Genomic DNA, 21941 nt, shown 5'->3' with positions numbered 1-21941 from the left:
GTGACCTAACTGTATATTTTCAGAGTAATGTAGTTTTTAAAAAAGGACAATGATAACATGTTTCTACGAAGAGATGCATGACAGATAACACTTCTCAAGAAGAAGGAATTTAGCTTCTGTCATTTGATCTAGGTGTTCAATTACAGAGGCATTGAGAATTTCCTGTGGCTGGATAAGGGCGAATCTTTAAGGCAAATTGAAGACCCAGGCTGCCCATGTGGACATCAATACTCCCACAGAGCACTCTTCATGAAGAAAAGTGTGGGCTTGCTGTCTTTTCATCAAAACTCCTAGAGTTTGGCTGACTGCCTGGTTTATCCCAGGACATTAGTCAGCCCACAAATCCCGCATTTGTTTATTCAGTCCAGAGCAAGTGAATGCTGCCATTCTCTCATCTCCTTTGTTGGCAACACTTTGTTAACCTGAATTGAGTTCTGCAACATAAAATGAAGTGACTAATCTTTTGGGGGGTTCCCCCTCCCAGGTTCTTGTATAAGCAACTAAATCTATACACCACAAAGCCCCATGCTGTCATTTTTTCTCATGCTGCCCCTTTATTTTGATGATTCCGCATTGTAGTTCATGAAACCAATACCTTCTAGAGTGTGGTTGAACTGGCGCCAGCATTAAGAAAAGGAGTTTCCAAACTTTGGTTTTGTGAGAAAATGTTAGAGGAAGAGGGAGGTTAGGTTGATTATTTATACTTATGTAATCTTCTGTGAATTTGCAGTAGTTATCACCTTGTACTCTCAAAAGTTTTCTGGCTCTGAGTATGTGAGTCTGAAAGTGCAGGAAGTAGTAATCTTAGCACAAAACAACCAGTTTGGATTATCACACAATTAAATATGGGGCAGAGCTGGAGTATGGACCTAACCAGAATGTATATTCTTTATCATTAGGTTATTTATCTATCTACAAATGTCTAGGAAGACCTGGGCTGTTTTAGCAAAAGTTTGAGAATCTAGGTTTCTAAGTTTCCATTGACCATGAAAGAGTGATTAGTTTTAGAAGATAGTTGGGGGCAACATCATGCAAGACAGAAGAGGGGATGAAGAAAATCATAAAGCTGAACATGTTCACCATAGGCCCAGGCTGTTTTTCAGCGTGTTTCACCTAGCAGCTTGGCAGATTATTCTCAGTGATCATTAGGTCTATGGAAGTTCTATTTGGTTTATAAAGTTTTAGCCCTGACTATGTGTACCACTGATAACTTGTTTTTCTCTCTCCTTCTTCCCTTTTCCTCCAACTCATAGCCAGAGCTACCTTCCAGATGACTTCTTTCTACCAATTTCTTTCTTCCCAGTGTAAGAGAATGCAAGTATGTGCTGATGTTTGGAGCAAGAACGTTCAAAAATTTTCTTATTAACGTAACTTCTAATGGAAATGCAGTATACTACTATGGTGCATATGAAGAAGAAATAGTAACATATATTCATTTTAGACCTGGTTGCTGTCTTTTATTCCTTAGGTCCTCCTTGATGTCTTGTAGACTGTCACTAGCTGATTGTTATAGCCATCGAAGGAAAAAATAAGGATTTTTACCTAGGACATACATAACAGAAAAAGAGATGGTTTAGTGAAAAAGCATAGGCTTTTCAATAAGGCAGCCTTGAATTAAAAAAAAAAATAACTCCTAACTAACTGTGTGACCTGGGATAAGTTACTGACCCTCTTTAGGGCTGAGGGTCCTAATCTGTAAAACAGAAATTATAATAATAACCTTAGCTAGCATTTACTGTGCACACACTATAAGCTGGTGATAATTTATACACACTATCTCATTTAATCCTCACAACAATCCTATGAGAGAGGTACTATTATAATTTCTGTTTTACAGATGAAGAATCCAGACATAAGAAGCAAAGTTAAGTAACTCTCTCAAGGTCACACAGCTACTATATGATGGAGCTGGAATGTGAATCTCTGCAGTTTATTGCCAGAGTGCATGCTCTTAGTCGCTGCAACGTTTGTCTACAAATCTAAAACACATAAGACACATAGCAGGTGCTCAGTTGGTAGTACATATTATTAAATCAGACTACAAATAATCACCAGACAACACTTGAAAGGCCACAAACAATTTCTTAGGATTTGTGACAATACAAATAGTTATAACTGATTATGAGCCTACCTTGTGTCAGGCACTTCTTTTCATAGTAATTCAGTAATTCAATAACTATTTAAGAGATTTATTCTTATTTTTATTTTTCTAGTGAGAAAACTGAGGCTCGAAAAAGCCGACAAATTTGTTTAGGATTACAAACATATCAAATGATAGGATTGAAAATCAAATCCACCTCTTTCCTATGTGGAAACCTGTGTTCTTTCTGCTCTGCTGCCTTTTTATTTTTATTCATTTTATTTTATTTGTTGTTGCTGCTGTTTTTTTCTTGAGACAGAGTCTCACTCTGTTTCAGCTCACTGCAACCTCCACCTCCTGTGTTCAAGCAATTCTCCTGCATCTGCCTCCCAAGGAGCTGGGATTACAGGCACCTGCCACCATGCCTGGCTTATTTTTGTATTTTTAGTAGAGATGGGGTTTCACCACATTGGCCAGGCTGGTCTTGAACTCCTGACCTCAAGTGATCTGCCCGCCTTGGCCTCCCAAAGTGCTGGGATTTACAGGTGTGAGTCACCATGCCCGGCCTGCCTGACTTTTTAAAATTATTAAACTCATATTTATTATTTATCAGATGCCTCTGCCTCTTTATTTTTTAAAAATTTATTTATTTTTATTAAGGTATAGTTAATAACAATTCTATGTATTTATTGTGTACAGTGGAATGTTTCGATATATGTATACATTGTAAAATGGTTAAATCAAGCTAAGATATTTGTCACCTCATATGCATGCCATATTTTTGTGGTGAGAACATTTATGATCTACTCTCTTAGCGGGTTTTAATATTCTGCTGTTTGACTTCTAACCTAAGGTTTGGATTAGGACAGTCTTTGTAGCTTAGTTTTAGGTTCAGGGATAACAAAAGTTGTTTCATCCTTTGGGCTTTTGCAACTTGCCATTTTCATAATGAAGATCTGGGGGAAAGATTAGTTTAAATGGTTTTTTAAATAGCCATTAGCTCAGGACATATTCAGCCAAAGCAGGATAAGTAGTGTTGCCAGCATTCTCCTATAGGTAGGTAGGTTGGGTTTTTTTGTTGTTGTTGTTTGTTTTTATTTGCCACAGTCTTTTAAAAAAGATAACTTGAAAAAACCCTTTGTTTTCTGGGATTGGTCTCTTTCACTATTTTTCTATAGAGGGCCAGGAATATGAGTAAATAATTCTTGGGCTTGGGTGCAGGTGATCCACGTGCTGGCAGACAGAAATCTAAAGGGACAAAAGAGGTTGTCCTTTGAAGATACTTTTCCTGGCTTGGGTTCTATGGTTTTGGATTTGATTCAGTGAAAATTTTTATTGAGGACCTACTGCATACCAGACACTCAGCTACAATATGAGGGGTTTGGGAGCCTATATTGGGATATAGGGAGGATGAATAAAGAATACAAACAATTACAGTACAAATCAGAATAAAATTTGGCATGCAATGGGCTATCAGATAGTACGGAAGAAGAGAGTATATTTTATTTGTGGAGTTAGGAAATGTGTTACAAAGTTGATGGCATTCTTGATGGGTCTTGAAGGATAGATAGATTTTTTTTTCCTTTTTTCTTTTTGAGACAGAGTCTTGCACTGTCGCTTGGGCTGGAGTGCAGTGGTGCAATCTTGCATTCCGGGTTCAAGCGACTCTTCTGCCTCAGCCTCCCAAGTAACTCGGATTATAGGCACCTGCCACCACGTCCAGCTATTTTTTTGTGTGTGTGTGTGTATATATATATACAATATAAATATAAATATAAATATAAATATAAATAAAATTACATATGTATTATATATTATATATAAATAAAATATAAATATATATATATTTTAGTAGAGACGGGGTTTCACCATGTTGGCCAGACTGGTCTTGAACTCCTGACCTCATGATTCGCCTGCCTCAGCCTCCCAAAGTGCTGGGATTACAGGTGTGAGCCACCACGCCCGGCGGACAGAGAGCATTTTGACAGATGAGGAGGTATTCCAATGCAGAAGAATAATAGGAACAAAAGCACAGTGGCGAGAAATTGGAGGGGAACTGTGAAAATTGCCACATAGATTAGAGGCAGGAAAATAAAGGACGGCTAGGTTTGTATAACAGTGAGCTGCATGGACACAGGTGACTGTTGTCTCCTTTTTGAACCCCTGCTTACTCCAGAGTCACCACCTCTCCTGGCTTTCTGCCAATCTTCTTGGCCACAGTTCTCAGTCTTCTTTTCTGGCTTCTCTTCCTTGGCCTGAATGCTACACATTGAATGATGTCAGCTTCAGTTTTCTTAACCTCTCTTCTCTTAAGTTGCTATCATTCAAATATCTTTAAATATCATCTACATCCAAGTGACCTCTAAACCAGTAACTTTACCCATGCCCCATCTCCTGAACTCCAGATTGTATATAAAATTGTCTACTAAACATCCTCACTTTTGATGTCTAAATCTCTATGTCCAATTTAGAATTCTTGATTCTTTGCTTTCCCTCTCTGCTGGAAATCCTGCTCTTACCAGTCTTCCCCATCTTAATTAAAGAACCTGATATTCACCTAGTAGCTTAGTCCTCAAAACTAGGGATTAATCTAGATTTAGTCATTTTTCTTACTCTTGCCATAAAATGGCATATTATTTTGAGTTTACCTCTACCTGACCCCAAATAGGTAACTGCTGCTTTTGTTATAAGATAGTAATAGTAATATTTGCCTCTGAGTGTATGTGAATTATTTTGGTAAAAATAAATATTATTTTTAAAATATTAATTTTACAGGGGTTGTCTCTTGATTTCTTTCCAGAAGTTAACTCATAAGTTGTTCAGCAGAGCTATGTATTCTTCAGTATGTTATAATTTTGTTCCATCTTCCAAAAGAGGCTTCACATTCTCCTGGCTTACAGACTCAGGTGCTATGGATTAGATACACAAGTACATGTTCCTGTATATCTATTATATGGTGAATATAACAATTATGATTGTGATCTTCAAAAGCTCATATTTTTAATCAAAATTAATTAAATATTCTGAGCCAAAGAATAAAGGTAGATGCAGCATCTAGTCAAAACGATATTTCTGCTGGCCACACTCAGGAAGACTTAAAGATATAGTTGTAGAAAATGATATAGTATTGGCCAGGTGTGGTGGCTCACACCTGTAATCTCAGCACTTTGGGAGGCCAAGGTGGGCAGATTGCTTGAGCTCAGCAGTTCAAGACCAGTTTGGGCAACATGGTGTAAACCCCATATCTACAAAAAAATACAAAAATTAGCCAGCTGTGGTGGTGGGCACTTGGAGTCTCAGCTACTCAGGAGGCAGAGGTGGAGGATTGCTTCAGCCTGCGAGGTGGAGGCTGCAGTGAGCTGAGATAGTGCCACTGCACTCCAGGCTGGGCGATAGAGTGAGACCCTGTCTCAAAAATAAAAACAAAAAACAAACAAACAAAAAACCAAAAAACCCAGTGATAGGCAGGGCACGGTGGCTCAGGCCTGTAATTCCAGCAGTTTGAGAGGCCAAGGCGGATGTATCACCTGAGGTCAGGAGTTCGCGACCAGCCTGGCCAACATGGTGAAACCCTGTCTCTACTAAAAATATAAAAAAGTAGCCAGGTGTGGTGGTGGGCACCTGTAATCCCAGCTACTGGGGAGGCTGAGGCAGGAGATTTGCTTGAACGTGGTAGGCAGAGGCTGCAGTGAGCCGAGATTGTGCCATTGCACTTCAGCCTGGGCAACAAGAGCGAAACTCCATTTCAAAAACAAAATAAAACAAAACAAAACAAACCCAGTGAAAACCAGTATTGAAAATAGATGGCCTTTCCCTTGCTTCATGGTCTATTCTTATGCAATTTTCAAGATAAGTTTATTTTGGTGGGTACTGACAAATTTCCATTTGTTTACTTTTTTCCCTTACATTCATATCTTCTCAGTCTCTCCAATGAACACCTTCACTGATATCCAAAGCATGAAGACACACCAGGGAAAAACATGGACCTAACACAGGACAAATGGAATTATTAGAAACATTTTCTAGGAGAAGAACACTATTCTGTTGCCATTTGAATCTTTGCTTCTTTCTAGGTTTGACAATGAGCCTATCATACAAGCCCAAATGTAAACAGAGAGAGGTTGAATCAGTCACGATAAACCCAGTTATGCTGTGGTAACAAACAACCTCAAAGTCTCACTGGCTTAAAATACACAGAATTATTCTTACTCATGGCACATATCCATCAATCATCTGCAGGGGATCTGCTCACTGAAGTCACTTAGGAACTTCAACTGATGGAACTGCCACTTTTTGGTCGCTATATGTATTAATCTGTTTTCATGCTGCTGATAAAGACCCAAAACTGGGAACAAAAAGAAGTTTAACCAGACTTACAGTTCTGCATGGCTAAGAAGGCCTCAGAATCATGGTGGGAGGCGAAAGGCACTTCTTATATGGTGGCAGCAAGAGAAAAATGAGGAAGAAGCAAAAGCAGAAACCTCTGCTAAACCCATCAGATCTCATGAGACTTATTTCACTATCAAGAGAACAGCTTGGGAAAGACCAGTCCCCATGAATTAATTACCTCTCCCTGGGCCCCTCCCTCAACATGTGGGAATTCTGGGAGAAACAATTCAAGTTGAGATTTGGTTGGGACACAGCCAAACCATGTTATTTCACCCCTGGCCCCTCCAGATATCATGTCCTCACATTTCAAAACCAACCATGCCTTCTCAATAGTCACCCAAAGTCTTAACTCATTTCAGCATTAATCCAAAAGTCCATAGTCCAAATTCTCATCTGAGACAAGGCAAGTCCCTTCTGCCTATGAGCCTGTAAAATCAAAGCAAGCTAGTTACTTCCTAGATACAATGGTGGTACAGGTATTGGGTAAACACAGCTGTTCCAAATGGAGAAATTGGCCAAAGCAAAGGGGTTACAAGGCCCATGCAAGTCCAGGGATCCAGCGAGGCAGTCAAACTTTGAAGCTCCAAAATGATCTCCTTTGACTCCAGGTCTCATATCCAGGTTATGCTGATGCAAGAGGTGGGTTGTCATGGTCTTGGGCAGCTCCATCCCTGAGGCTTTGCAGGGTACAGCCTCCTTCCAATCTGCTTTTATGGGCTGGTGTTGAGTGTCTGTGTCTTTTCCAGATGAACAGTGTAAGCTATTGGTGGATCTACCATTCTGGGGTCTGGAGGATGGTGGCCCTCTTCTCACAGCTCTACTAGGCAGTGCCTAGGGACTGTTTGTGGGGGCTCTAACCCCACATTTCTCTAGCAGAGGTTCTCCATGAGGGCCCCACTCCAGCAGCAAACTTTTGCCTGGGCATTCAGGCATTTCCATATATCTTTTGAAATGTAAGTGGAGGTTACCAAACCTCAATTCTTGACTTCTGGGTGCCCACAGGGTCAACACCACGTGGTAGCTGCCAAGGCTTGGGGCTTCCACCCTCTGATGCCACAGCCTGAGCTATACGTTGGCCTCTTTCAGCCACAGCTGTAGCAGCAGCTGGCACACAGGGCACTAAATCCCTAGGCTGCCCATGGCACAGGGACCCTGGGTCCAGTCCATGAAACCACTTTTTCCTCCTGGGCCTCTGGGCCTGTGATGGGAGGGGCTGCCATGAAGGTCTCTGACATGATCTGGAGACATTTTCCCCATGGTCTTTGGGATTAGGCCCCGTGCTACTTACGCAAATTTCTGTAGCTGGTTTGAATTTCTCCCCCAAAAATCGGTTTTTCTTTTCTATTGCATAGTCAGGCTGCAAATTTTCTGAACTCTGTTTCCCTTTTAAAACTGAATGCCTTTAACAGTACTCAAGTCACTTCTTGAATGCTTTGCTGCTTAGAAATTTCTTCTACCAGATACCCTAAATCATCTCTCTCAAGTTCAAATTTCCACAAATCTCTAGGGCAGAGGCAAAATACCACCAGTCTCTTTGCTAAAACATAACAAGAATCACCTTTGCTCCAGTTCCCAACAAGTTCCTCATCTCCATCTGAGACCACCTCAGCCTGAATTTTATTGTCCATATCGCTATTGGCAATTTGGGCAAAGCCATTAAACAAATCTCTAGGAAATTCTAAGCATTCCCACATTTTCCTGTCTTCTTTTGAGCCCTTCAAACCGTTCCAATCCCTGCCTGTTACCCAGTTCCAAAGTTACTTCCACTTTTTCGGGTATCTTTTCAGCAACGCCCCACTCTACTGGTACCAATTTATTGTATTAGTCCATTTTCATGCTGCTGATAAAGACATACCTGAAACTGGGAACAAAAAGATGTTTAATTGAACTTACAGTTCCACATGGCTGGAGAGGCCTCAGAATCATGGCAGGAGGTGAAAGGCATGTGGCAGTGGCAAGAGTAAAATGAGGAGGAAGCAAAAGTGGAAACCCCTGATAAACCCATCAGATCTCATGAGACTTATTTCACTATCATGAGAATAGCACAGGAAAGATCGGCCCTCATGATTCAGTTACCCCTCTCTGGGTCCCTCCCACAACAGGTGGGAATTCTGGGAGATACAATTGAAGTTGAGATTTGGTGGGGACATAGGCAAACCATGTCACTATACCACAAGTTTTTTAAAAAAACCAAACTTCTGAGAATCTTGTACTGATAATCAGTATCTGGTCTGGAAGTGAAGCACATTTCATTTTCTTGCAACTGGCCAGAAACCAGCTAGATGGCCCCACCAAGCCAACGTTGTGGGAGAACTGAAATATTTGGCGAACAGCACCCATGACCATCACAGCTGGAAGTTCTCAGTCTGGAACTCCTTCCCCAGGCCTCCCATTTCTGGAACTCTGGGAACAACAATCCAGGAATCCGATGACATCTTTTCCTTTGCTAGCCAAAATCTGATGACATTTTTTCCTTTACTAGCCAAAAGGGAAAACAATAAGCAAATAAACTCAATTTTCTCCCATTTATAGTTTTAAATTTGAGAACCAATTGTGTGTTTATAAGAAAGTGAGGGTTGAACATCATGAAGAAAAATATAAAGATCTGTACAAAGTATATAGTTGGGCCTGGCTACAAACATGGATCATTATTAATATGTGTCTGAATGACATTTAAAATGCATAATAATAATCAAGCCTGTTAGACACAAAATTCATCCATTAATAACAACTAGATATCATTAGATAAGTAGTAGAGATGTGTTTAAAAGAGTAATCTATTTGGAAACAGGAATTAATATTCATAATATTGTTCTTAATATATTTGAAAATTAGATGTGTTTATTTGTCCCAGCCTTACAAGGCGTGTGGTAATGGTTAAGGTATTTCTCCTCTATCTGCCTAAGTTTTCTTCTTTATAAAAAGGGGGAGGGAATAATAGCACCTGATTTTACTTTTGTTGTCAAGATTAAATTTGTACATGTATATCTATATATGCACTTATATATATATGTAAAATATTTAGGCTTGTGCCTGACATTAAGTACTAAACAGTACTAGCTATTATATTTATCCTCATATTATTATCAGATATGACACATTCATAATTTAAACAAAAGCCTTCAAAGAACTTATAAGTTGAAAGAAGATAATCTCTTCACAAGAGAACAAATTTTGGAACAATTTTTTAGAGTCTCTAGACATCTGTTACTGACGTTGTGAGTGAAATGCGTCTGAGAAGGGAGGATACAGGTGGAACTGGGCCAGTGTTTGCAGAGGACAGTGATATTTCTATATCTCTGTTGACTCTTTATTAGTTCTAGAGCTAGTTCAACTAAAGCCTCCATAACCTCTGGACAAGAAAAATGCACCATGCTATTATTAGCATGATGAATGAATTTCTTTTTGTTTAGCTTACGAAAAGTTAATAGTTTTCCAAAGGGTCTTTAGGTATACAATTGAAGATACTGCATTCTTGAAAAGGAAATATTTTATGACCAGTTGATGGGTGCTGACGAGTTGATGGGTGCAGCACACCACCATGGCACATGTATACATATGTAACAAACCTGCACGTTGTGCATATGTACCCTAGAACTGAAAGTATAATAAAAATAAAAAATAAAAAAAAGAAAAGGAAGTATTTACAGCATACAGTTCCCTGGTGCTAATGCCTCATTTCTGGGCATAGCCTGATGTGGAGGTATAGTTTGTGTTCTATCTGAGGAAAATTTAGGTTGATGTTATGTTTTGGGCTAGCTCTGCTGGAAATATTATTCTGTTTTCTTTTAGAGCCAGGACTGTGGGCTGTGTCACTTGTGACTTGGCAGCCCTTACTGGGGCTACACGAGGAAGACATTTCCTTACATGATTCCAAGCGTCTTTCCCTGGGGTTCTGAGGTAGTCTTATCTATGTTTCTTGGAGATATCGTTGGCTGTAAAATTTCCCCTAAGTGAGGTGATATTCTGTCATCTCATGCATGGGTTTTGGAGACTGAAGGGTGTCTGGGCTGGCTCCACCACCTACTAGTTGGGTAACATTGTGTAGTTTTTTTTTTAAACCGTTCTCAGCTTTAGTTTCCTTATTTGAACAGAGTTAAAAATTGGGCTTGAGAGAAGGTTTGGAGATAATATTAGTAGATATTGTTGAATTGGGTGAAGCAGCGGGAGGGGGCAAGTTTGGCTCCCTTGATTTCTGTCTCAAACAAGTGGGTGGTGATGCCTTTGACTGAGGAGATAAGAAAAGTGACATGTGTGTGTGTGAAAGAGAGACACACCCACACACACACACACACACACACACATATATTTATTTATTTAGAGAGAGATTTATATATAAATTTTGGACATATGGTTTCAAGGCATGTTTCTGGATATATAAGTGGAAATGTTCAGTTGAAGTTTTAGTGGTGCTTAGGAGAGAGGTCTGAACTGATAATAGAGATTCCAAAGGCCTTTACATCAAGAGGATAACTGAAGCTATAGGAGCAGATGAGGCACACCTCTAAAGATGAGGAAAGAGGAAAGCCTAGGGTAGCTCTGAGAACTTTGCTATTTAGTGTCCTCATAGAGGGGATGGAGGATTCTTCACAAAAAGTTCAGTTTTGTGATACCACATTCCCCTGATTTTACTCTTACCTCTTGAGACACCAATTTTTTAATGAAGAAGAAAATTATGTTGTCTGCTTAAAGTAAGGAAGGCAGGTGTTGGTGGGATTCCTTAATAGAGATATATAGGTTTAACCCACTATTCACAATAGCAAAGACTTGGAATCAACCCAAATGTCCATCAGTGACAGACTGGATTAAGAAAATGTGGCACATATACACCATGGAATACTATGCAGCCATCAAAAAGGATGAGTTTGTGTCCTTTGTAGGGACATGGATGCTGCTGGAAACCATCATTCTCAGCAAACTATTGCAAGAACAGAAAACCAAACACCGCATGTTCTCACTCATAGGTGGGAACTGAACAATGAGATCACTTGGACTCGGGAAGGGGAACATCACACACTGGGGCCTATCACGGGGAGCGGGGAGCGGGGGAGGGATTGCATTGGGAGTTATACCTGATGTAAATGACGAGTTGATGGGTGCTGATGAGTTGATGGGTGCAGCACACCAACATGGCACAGGTATACATATGTAACAAACCTGCACGTTATCCACATGGACCCTAGAACTTAAAGTATAATAAAAAAAAAAAAAAGAAAACTTAAAAAATAAAAATAAAAAAAAGAAAACCTAATAAAATAAAATAAAATAAAATACCTACAAGAGTAGGAGATAGAATTGATGAAGTAAAAAAATTGAAGAGATTAATTGAAGTCCTAAGATCAGAGACCATATGTTTGTTGTGACAATAATCTGAATTATTGTAACAATGTCTTTAGAAGTATTTAGCCTTGTAGGTACCAAGATCGCATTGATCCTGTGTTAGGAGTTTGCCAGGTGTGTGCAATAGTGAGAGAGACATGAAGGGATTTGAGGTTACTGATGAGTGACCAGTTCAGATGACAACTAGTTTCTTCAACTTCAACTGTCTGTTTTGGGGAAGGCTAGTGGCCTGTGAGGAAATGAAGACTCCGAAGCTGGAGGACTCAAAGAGTTTGGAGAGCAGACATGTGCGAGTGAGGGTTTTGTGAGCCCTGGAGGACAGGCAGCTGAGGCAGAGAGTGTGTTATTTGCAGTTATGATATTGGGTGCAGAGCTATTTTTGGTGACTGTGAAGCTCAGGATTTTTTTTTTTTTTTTTATTATTCTCATAGGTGATGGAGGCTTTTTATTTTGCCACAAAACCACTGCCGACGTTGCCTGTGGCCACCTTGGAGATGACACTGGAGGTACACAGGATGTATCTCTGGAAGTGGCAGGGGTTATAACTTGAGTAGAAGGAGATTTGTTATTGAATATTTAAGGTCTAGGAACAGATCAAGGGTGTTGGGTGGATTGCCCACTAAGACACTGGGGTTTTCTAGCATGATGACAGAAATTGGAGTTGAGGGGGAGAAGAGTTCTATGGTGTCTTGAAGAATGTGATCAGGAGGTATTATGACACAAACATAGAAGTATGCACACTGGCATAGTCAGATGGCATGAGTACCAAGGTGGAAGTGTGGTGGTCCTAAAGTGGCATTAAGGAACCAATAAATTGTCATTCCTACCCTTAGCTCTGTGTCAGATGAAATACACAGCATAGTGTGGGGAGAAAATGTTGAGCTTATTGGGGATGGGTTCTGTTCTTTCACATAAAGGAATAAGATTTCAGATGGCATAGTGCTATGAAAAGAAGAGAAGCCAAAGGGAGGAAGGTCAACAAAGGGTTAAGAATAAGGGGAGGTGAATTGACTTTCTTTCAGCATATGAGGATTATAGGAATGGAAACCTTAATTGGAATTAATTGACCACAAATATGCCAAAGATAGAGTGAGTCAATTAGAGAGAGATATATAAGGGTCTGAGGGTCTGAGGTAGGATTTGGCCCAGTCATGTGTGGGTGGGTTCACTGTGTGGAGCCTGGGGTCTTGAGGATCTGAACATGGGCTGCCTCCTGTGTGCATGGTGGAGGCATCTGGACTTTTCTCCCTGGGATGGACTCATGATGAGCTGAGTGGCCAAACACACAATGGTTTTCATATAACATCTCATTTCTAGCCTAATGATAAATTTAAAAGGTGGGCATAACAATAATGTTAATAAAACATCTGCATTTCTTCCATCCTTGGAGTTGTGAGGATTTAATGCAATTGTTTGTGGGAAAGCACTTTAACAACTCTAAATTACGATATATATGCTAGGTTTTATTGTTACCCACACCTTTGATGTATTTCTCTTTGTGCTCTTCACTGTATCTGTAACACATTCCCTAGGATAATTAGGGCTACCCTTTAACAAAGCCAAGACTCTATTTATAGTGGTAAGCTGGCACCTGGGCTGATTCTCTCTAGTGATTATGTAGTTTTGATGTGGACTGGCATCCTTCCCTGGAGTTTGAGTACCTCCCTCAGCAGTTTCTCCCATCCAGAAGTTCCATCTCTGTGTTTTTCTATTACAAAGCCTAGACTCCCACCTAGGCCACCCACCAGGTTCCTCTTTCCAGTCTTAAGGACATCTTTAGCTCCTGGCTCATTTGTGAAATGGCGTGGACTGACATGCCCTAAGCAAAGATTGCCAGCCTGGTCTAGTTTTCCAGGTCCCCCTTGATGACTGGACAAGAAAGTAACCACTAGACTTTGAGAATTGCAGTTTTACATTGTCCAGAGTTGTCTAGACTTTCATGAAGATAGGCAAATATGATTCTAACCAAGATGTATTAATACCTCCTACTTCCTTTGAAATGTAACTGAGACTGTACTTGAGTTGTTACAATTTCTTGGAAGGGGAAAGGAAGCTTCTGTGATTAAACAAACTTTTTGTTAAGGTAGCTCCCAAGCAGATTCAATAGCTTTGTTCTATCATCACTTTTCTACTGACAGTGATTTTTTTCCTTTCAAGGCCTGGAACATGGAGACTGTTTTTCTGCAGAAACCACATCCCTTGGAGTAATGAGCTACACCTACCTCAATTATTCAGTGCAGTACAACACTCCAGGTCAGCTATTAAGAGGTGCACACATTATTTTTAGAAAATGTGAGTCAGTCTTGGGAGAAACAAGTCTATGCTATATATTGTCTTTACTCACTTGATTTACAATATACTGTGATATATTCTTTTTCTATTCAGCATCTGCTTGTACCGTTCTGAGCATAAATGTGACCTTTTGGCTTCAGGTAGAAACTCTGCCTCAGGAGTACTCCCTGGACACAGAAATTCTTCGAATTATCACTGATTTTGTTTAAGCCTTCATGTTTCCCTGGAAGGCTGATTAACCTTAGCGCCTTCTTTCTCTAATAGCTCATATTGAATTATCTCCCTCTGTCTGATTATATCCATTTGAATCACCACATTTCTTTTGCACTTCTACTGTGAGGGCAATGTGGGTGATGAAGACCTGAAATCTACTAGGTAAGCATTAGCTTTTTTAAAATTCTATTTTTTTAAATTTATTTTTGAGACAGGGCCTCCGTCTGTCACCCAGGCTGGAGTGTATTGGCATGATTACAGCTCACTGCGGCCTTGAACTCCCAGGCTAAAACCTGAGCAGCTGGGACTACAGGTGCACCACCATGCATGGTTAGTTTTTAAATTTGTTTTGTAGATAGGGGGTCTTACTATGTTGCCCAGGCTCATCTCAAATTCCTGGTCTCCAGAGATCCACCCGCCTCAGCCTTCCAAAGTGCTGGAATGACAGACATGAGCCACTGCACTCAGCCAAAAACTCTTGTTCAAATTACATTTTCTGCCTTAGTAATGCTGCTTTCCTAGGTTCTGAGAATTTCTAAAACCCGATGGTAACTTGATACTAAAATTAAAATACGAATGTCCTTTTTAAAACTGCACAATCTCTTTGCTATTGTGAATAGTGCTGCAATAAACATACAATAGCAAAGAGATGGTGCAGCTTTGAAAAAGAACATTTGAATTTTAATTTTAGCATAGAGTTACCATCGGGTCTTAGAAATTCTCAGAAGCTCCTTTCTGCCTGTGGACGCTGCGGAAGAAGCATCATTAAAATCTCTCTTCTCCCTGCCATCATGTCTAAGTCAGAGTCTCCTAAAGAGCCCGAACAGCTGAGAAAGCTCTTCATTGGAGGGTTGAGCTTTGAAACACCTGATGAGAGCCTGAGGAGCCATTTTGAGCAATGGAGAACACTCATGGACTGTGTGGTAATGAGAGATCCAAACATCAAGTGTTGCAGGGGCTTTGGGTTTGTCACATATGCCACTGTGGAGGAGGTGGATGCAGCCATGAATGCAAGGCCACACAAGGTGGATGGAAGAGGTGTGGAACCAAAGAGAGCTGTCTCAAGAGAAGATTCTCAAAGACCAGGTGCCCACTCAACTGTGAAAAAGGTATTTGTTGGTGGCATTAAAGAAGACGCTGAAGAACATCACCTAAGAGATTATTTTGAACAGTGTGGAAAAATTGAAGTGATTGAAATCATGGCTGACCGAGGCAGTGGCAAGAAAAAGGGCTTTGCCTTTGTCACCTTTGATGACCATGACTCCGTGGATAAGACTATCATTCAGAAATACCATACTGTGAATGGCCACAACTGTGAAGTTAGGAAAGCCCTGTCAAAGCAAGAGATGGCTAGTGCTTCATCCAGCCAAAGAGGTCGAAGTGGTTCTGGAAACTTTGGTGGTGGTCGTGGAGGTGGTTTCAGTGGGAATGACAACTTCAGTCATGGAGGAAACTTCAGTGGTTGTGGTGGCTTTGGTGGCAGCCATGGTGGTGGTGGATATGGTGGCAGTGGGGATGGCTATAATGGATTTGGTAATGATGGAAGCAATTTTGGAGGTGGTGGAAGCTACAATGATTTTGGCAATTACAACAATCAGTCTTCAAATTTTGGACCCATGAAGGGAGGAAATTTTGGAGGCAGAATCTCTGGCCCCTATGGCGGTGGAGGCCAATACTTTGCAAAACCACGAAACCAAGGTGGCTATGGCAGTTCTAGCAGCAGCAGTAGCTATGGCAGTGGCAGAAGATTTTAATTAGGAAACAAAGCTTAGCAGGAGAGGGGAGCCAGAGAAGCAACAGGGAAGCTACAGGTTACAACAGATTTGTGAACTCAGCCAAGCACAGCGGTGGCAGGGCCTAGCTGCTACAAAGAAGACATGTGTTAGACAAACACTCATGTGTATGGGCAAAAAACTCAAGGACTGTATTTGTGACTAATTGTGTAACAGGTTATTTTAGTTTCTGTTCTGTGGAAAGTGTAAAGCATTCCAACAAAGGGTTTTAATGTAGATTTTTATTTTTTGCACCCATGCTGTTGATTGCTAAATGTAATAGTCTGATCGTGATGCTGAATAAATGTCTTTTTTTTAATGTGCTGTGTAAAGTTAGTCTACTCTGAAGCAATCTTGGTAAATTTCCCCAACAGTGTGAAGTTAGAATTCCTTCAGGGTGATGCCAGGTTCTATTTGGAATTTATACACAAGCTGCTTGGGTGGAGAGCCATTGTCTTCGGAAACCTTGGTGTAGTTGAACTGATAGTTACTATTGTGACCTGAAGTTCACCATTAAAAGGGATTACCCAAGCAAAATCATGGAATTATTGGTTATAAAATTGATCGTTAGCACATCCTATGCAATATATCTAAATTGAATAATGGTACCAGATAAAATTATAGATGGGAATGAAGCTTGTGTATCATCCATTATCATGTGTAATCCATAAATGATTTAATTCTGTTGAAAAGAAAAGAAATTCTCAGAAGCTAGGAAAGCAGCATTAGTAAGGCAGAAAATGTATTCACAAAAGCAAAGACTTGGAACCAACCCCAATGTCCATCAATGATAGCCTGGATTAAGAAAATGTGGCACATATACACCATGGAATGCTATGCAGCCATAAAAAAGGATGAGTTCATGTCCTTTGTAGGGACATAGATGAAGCTGGAAACCATCATTCTGAGCAAATTATCACAAGGACAGATAACCAAACACCCCGTGTTCTCACTCATAGGTGGGAATTGAACAATGAGAACACTTGGACACAGGGTGGGGAACATCACACACCAGAGCCTGTCATGAGGTGGGAGGAGTGGGAAGGGATAGCATTAGGAGAAATACCTAATGTAAATGATGAGTTAATGGGTGCAGCACACCAACATGGCACATGTATACATATGAAATAAACCTGCATGTTGTGCACATGTACCCTAGAACTTAAAGTATCATAATAAAACAAACAAACAAACAAAAACCCTGCACAATCTCTAATATTCAGATGGAGACTAAGCATGATTTTTCTTATAAGAGAGCAGATCAGAATGTTGTATCTTTTATTCAGAAGACTGGACTTAATCACTGTTATCTTTAGTACTTAGTGCTGCCAAGGCTGTGTGTTCAGAATGAGGACAGGATGTCAAATAAATGAAGCTTCATAGAACAAGAGCAGGGTCGAGTCATGTAAGCAACTATTTTAGCTTCCTCACCTAACTTAGCACCAAAATGTGTTATTACAGAGTGCTGATTTAAAGGAAAATAAAAAGAACACACACACACACACGTGTGCACGTGCACACACACATGTAACTACATGTCTAGGAAGGATGTGGAGAGTTGACATATGAAGGCAAAATAAAGCATTTCTTTCAAAGTATACAGCCTACAGTGGTTAGCACAATGCTGGCCACATAGCAGGGGTTTCATAAATGCTTGTTGATTAAAGTCTCTTTTTTGAAAGCAATAATGTAGAAGTAAAGAGCCTAAAGTGTTTTCATAAATCTTAAGAAGTAGACCTTTATGTTCCAATTCAACAAAACACACATTTGAAGGCAATATGTACATTAGGGTTCAGGTGAGGAAGGCAAAGGAATCAGTGAAATTGGAAAAGCATTCCAATCTGCCTTTTCTCTTAAAATTGTCTTTCTCTCATTCTCTTCTCCCTATTTCAGGAATCCAAATATCCTGTTTCATCAATCTTTTGTTTTCTGACTCAAGATAACAACAATAATTTATTGAGCACAAACCATGACTTGTGGGTCTGTGTAGCCCCCCAGCTTCATAGTTCAATGTCTGACACATAAGAGGGGCTTACTCTACACTTACGTATCAGTTTTGTCCTCACTTTTTCTCTTTCTCAGAGATCTCCCTTTTCCCCTTTTGTATAAGCATGAAAAAAGCTTTCTTTTCATTCTCTCCAAGTTTAATCAGATAACTCCATGTACATACATCTTTGTTCACAACTATGAACAAGACAGAAAGGGTCCTGGACCTCAAGGACTTTACAATCAATTTGGGAAGGCAAACATTTAACATATAACGTCCAGTGTGATAAGTGTTAGGGTAGGAAAACTCAGAATGCAAGAGAATATAATCTAATCTAGGAGATCATGGGAAATATCACTGGGGAATTGGGAACTAAAGGAAAAATAAGATTTGAATAGGGGAAATTGAAGGATCTGGGAGTCAGTGGGAGAAGAGTGTCCCGGCAGATGAGACACTATGTACCAAGCCTGAGCATGATTTCTGGAAGGAATCTAAAAGGTGTAGTTTCCATAGCAGAAGTGTAAGGGTGTTACTCGTAGGAGGTCTCTATTGAACTCTTTTCCGGTGACGTAGTCTGTGGTCTTTAAGTGGCTTTGCAACGCTAATAAGATAAGCACTGCATTACTGAATGAACTCCTTTAGTAAACATGGATTCATGCTTTCTGAATCTATTTGTTTGTTTTTCCCAAGTCATAAACAGTGAATCAAGCAAATGAAACATAATCAAGCTTAGATAGTATCTTCCACTAATTTCCTTGGTCTTAAGTAAGACTGATAGTAAACTGGTGGTCAACCTATTCAATGGGCTTTAACAAGTAGTAGCCACATCCAGTCAACAGTACAGGCAATCAGGGCCCCTGGACTACAGCGTGTCATGGGAATTACGCCAGGGACCTATGCTCTGGGATTTGTCCTTGCTAGCAGCTATAGATGCCATCAGAAACTCATTTACACACTCTTATAACCGATATAAGGGCAGTGGTTAGTCTCTTGTCATTATATGTTAGCTTTCTTTCCCTTTTCTAGGCTTTTTCAGATGCCCCTTTTACATTATTACTTTTAGTGTGAAAATAATGAGTGGGAAATGGGTAGGTCATACAGAGCAATAATTTCATTCCTGGGCCCCTGTCTTGCCGCTCCCTAAGTTTTGCACCTGGCACTCCTCTGGCATAATAACCTCTGGCAAACCCTTGGGTAATTTACTAGAGGAATAGCAAAACCCATGGATAATGGAGGAGTAGCAGGAATATTATGATTAGCTAACAAATTCCCAAAGTACATAGAATTTTTTTTCTCGAATTAACCGCCATAGCTGAGGAATATAGATTAGTGACAAAATTGTGCACTCAAACTCTATTAAAAGTATTTCAGTATTCTAGTTCTTTCCTAGGAAAGAACTCCTAGGAAAATGATTCATTGAGAGATATATGATTGTATAAGTACTGAGAAACAGTCTTTCTTTTTGCTTTTTATTTGTTTATTTTGTAGACATTATAGTTATACATAATTATGGGATATAATTTGATGTTTTGATACATTTTTATGTTATATAATAATCCAATTAAGGTATTTAGTGTATTCAGCACTTCATGCATTTATTATTCCTGTTTGATGAGAACATTCAAAAGCCTCTCTTCTAGCTCTTTCGTAATATCAATACCTTATTGTTAATCACAGTCACTCTACTATGCAATAGAATGCTAGAATTTATTCCTCCTATTGAATTGTAACTTTATACCTATTGACAAACCTCTTCCCATCTTCTTCCCCTTCCTTCTTCCTTCCCCAGTCTCTGGTAGCCACTGTTCTATTCTTTTTTTTTTTTTTGGTGGAATCTCACTGTCGCCCAGACTGGAGTGCAGTGCACAATCTTGTCTCACTGCCACCTCCGCCTCCCAGGTTCAAGTGATTCTTTCTATTCTTTGGGAAAGTGCATTATCTAATACTCAGGTGCCTCAGATTTAATGGTGGTAAATCTCACTCATTTTATGAAAACCAAATGAATACTATCCTAACAATGGGTAGAAAGCAAGATCAGCTCAACTTCATGAAAATATGATTATAAAACCATTCATTATTGCCAAGGGTTGGAGTGGAGTTGAGAGAAAGATGCATTATTTTAAATTGTGTTTTAGGTGACAGAACAGGAGTCAGTAATGTTCCAGTTTGGAGAAATTAGAGTTAATTGGTTAATTGATTGATTTGTTTCAGTCAAATTTATTGAATGCTGTTTCAGACGCTGTATTTGGTTTTGGGAAAACACAGATAAATTAGGCATAGTTTTTTTCCCTTCAAATGTCAGTAGTCCTTGGAGAAGACATGTAAACAAATGAATATAATGTGATACATAGTCCAGTCAAGGCAGGTAGGAAGGTCTAAGTACAATTGAGTGGTCAATTTCACTTAAGGGAAGGGCAATGATCAGAGAAGATTTCCCAGGGAAAGTGATGCTTGGGCAAATAAGCATTTTACATAGAGACAAGGAAGGATAGGGCATCCTGGACAGAGGAAGGACTGTGTACAAAGGCCAAATGACATGTGACAACACTGTACATGAAGGAAACTACCATCAGGCAGAGCTGAAGTGGTGGCACATGGTGAAGTGCTAGTTACTGGTCCCAGCCATGGCAGCAGTGTAACAAATGCCTGCCTCTGGTGCACAGTGAGATATTAAGATTCCTCAAAACAGTTCATATATTTTATAAACTAAGATAGACATTAACAGAAACTCATAGAATCAATAAATGCAAATATAAGTGACGTAAGAGGCATTTTGTTCAGCATAGTTATTGATTTTGCCTGACCCAAAGGATTTGAATTTGGGAAGATGTAGGCCTAGAGTAGCTGTCAGTTATCTTGTGATACATGGGCCTTGAAAGCAAGGTAGAAGGACACAGCAGACAGATAGGGGAAGATTAGGTCCTGGTGATGTGAGTCAAACCACTGGATTAAACCACATCTGAAACGTCTATTTCTGTACTCTTCGGTTACAAGAGATAAGTTAGTTTGAATTATTTGCTTAAGTCAGTTTTTAAAAAATTCAATTGCAACTTAGGAGATACATCTGGCCTCTTCATTTTACAACTTAGGAGACTAATATCTAGTATGACAAAGTGACTTGCTACCAAATGGCTGGTGAAAAACTGAGACTAGGACCCAGGTCTAATGACTCAAAGGCCAGGCTTAGAAATATCTAGCTTTTTTTTTTTTTTTTTTTTTTTTTTCCGGAGTCTTCCTCTGTTGCGCAGGCTGGAGTGCAGTGGTGCAGTCTTCGCTCACTGCAAATTTTCAAAGCATCTACATATGAGGGCCTAAGCATACAAGTACCTAGAAATCTATTTTGTAGCTACTATATATTTGAGAGTGTGATTCAGTTTAGTTTAAAGATGACATTTTTTAAGTGGTCGTGCTGTCAAAAGAACATTGCACTGAATCAAGAATCTGGCATTCTGTGTTCATAGCTCACTTTTGCCACTAATTATTTTTGTGACCCTTGGTATTTCTTTCTGGGACTCTGTTTATTGGCTATGAGTATCTCTAAATCTTCTTTAACTTCTACGATTCTAAATAGATGTACACTCAATTTTCAAGTATCCATTATGGATTTTATATACTGCTATGTATCCTGACAAAATCTTCCTTTTGAATTATTTTTTATTAATGAGTTCGACCTCACAAATATTTACTGAACACCAATTACGAGCTAGGTGATGTAAAAGTGAATAGTTACTTCTAGTCAGTATTGCTTACTTTTGTATTTCACAGTAGCAGTTTGATATTGTTTGTTGTTCCAAAGCATTAAACAATGCCTTTTAATCTAGGACATGTGGAATCTTCAAATAAGAGCAGAATTGCAAAGAGTGTTAGA

General features: G+C 39.6%; 1 protein-coding gene across 2 annotated transcripts in view; it reads left to right on the top strand.

Moving 5' to 3' along the window:
- Positions 1-21941, top strand: part of LOC708923 (heterogeneous nuclear ribonucleoprotein A1-like) — a 116622-nt gene that overhangs the window by 42817 nt on the left and 51864 nt on the right. Inside the window, exons 2-3 of one of the 2 annotated variants that reach the window (XM_015117613.3) lie at positions 13967-14062; positions 14530-16405. The exons of the other annotated variant lie outside the window; for it this stretch is intronic. Coding sequence (XP_014973099.2) covers positions 15106-16068 — 963 coding nt within the window. The 5' untranslated portion in view covers positions 13967-14062; positions 14530-15105 and the 3' untranslated portion in view covers positions 16069-16405. Of the gene's footprint in view, positions 1-13966; positions 14063-14529; positions 16406-21941 lie in introns of those variants that run through there. 2 annotated transcript variants of the gene reach the window in all.

This window comes from Macaca mulatta, chromosome 15, assembly GCF_049350105.2.
Source record: "Macaca mulatta isolate MMU2019108-1 chromosome 15, T2T-MMU8v2.0, whole genome shotgun sequence".
NCBI classification, from domain to species: Eukaryota; Metazoa; Chordata; class Mammalia; order Primates; family Cercopithecidae; genus Macaca; species Macaca mulatta.
Note: the sequence above shows the minus strand (reverse complement) of the source record. Positions and strands in the feature narration are given on the sequence as shown.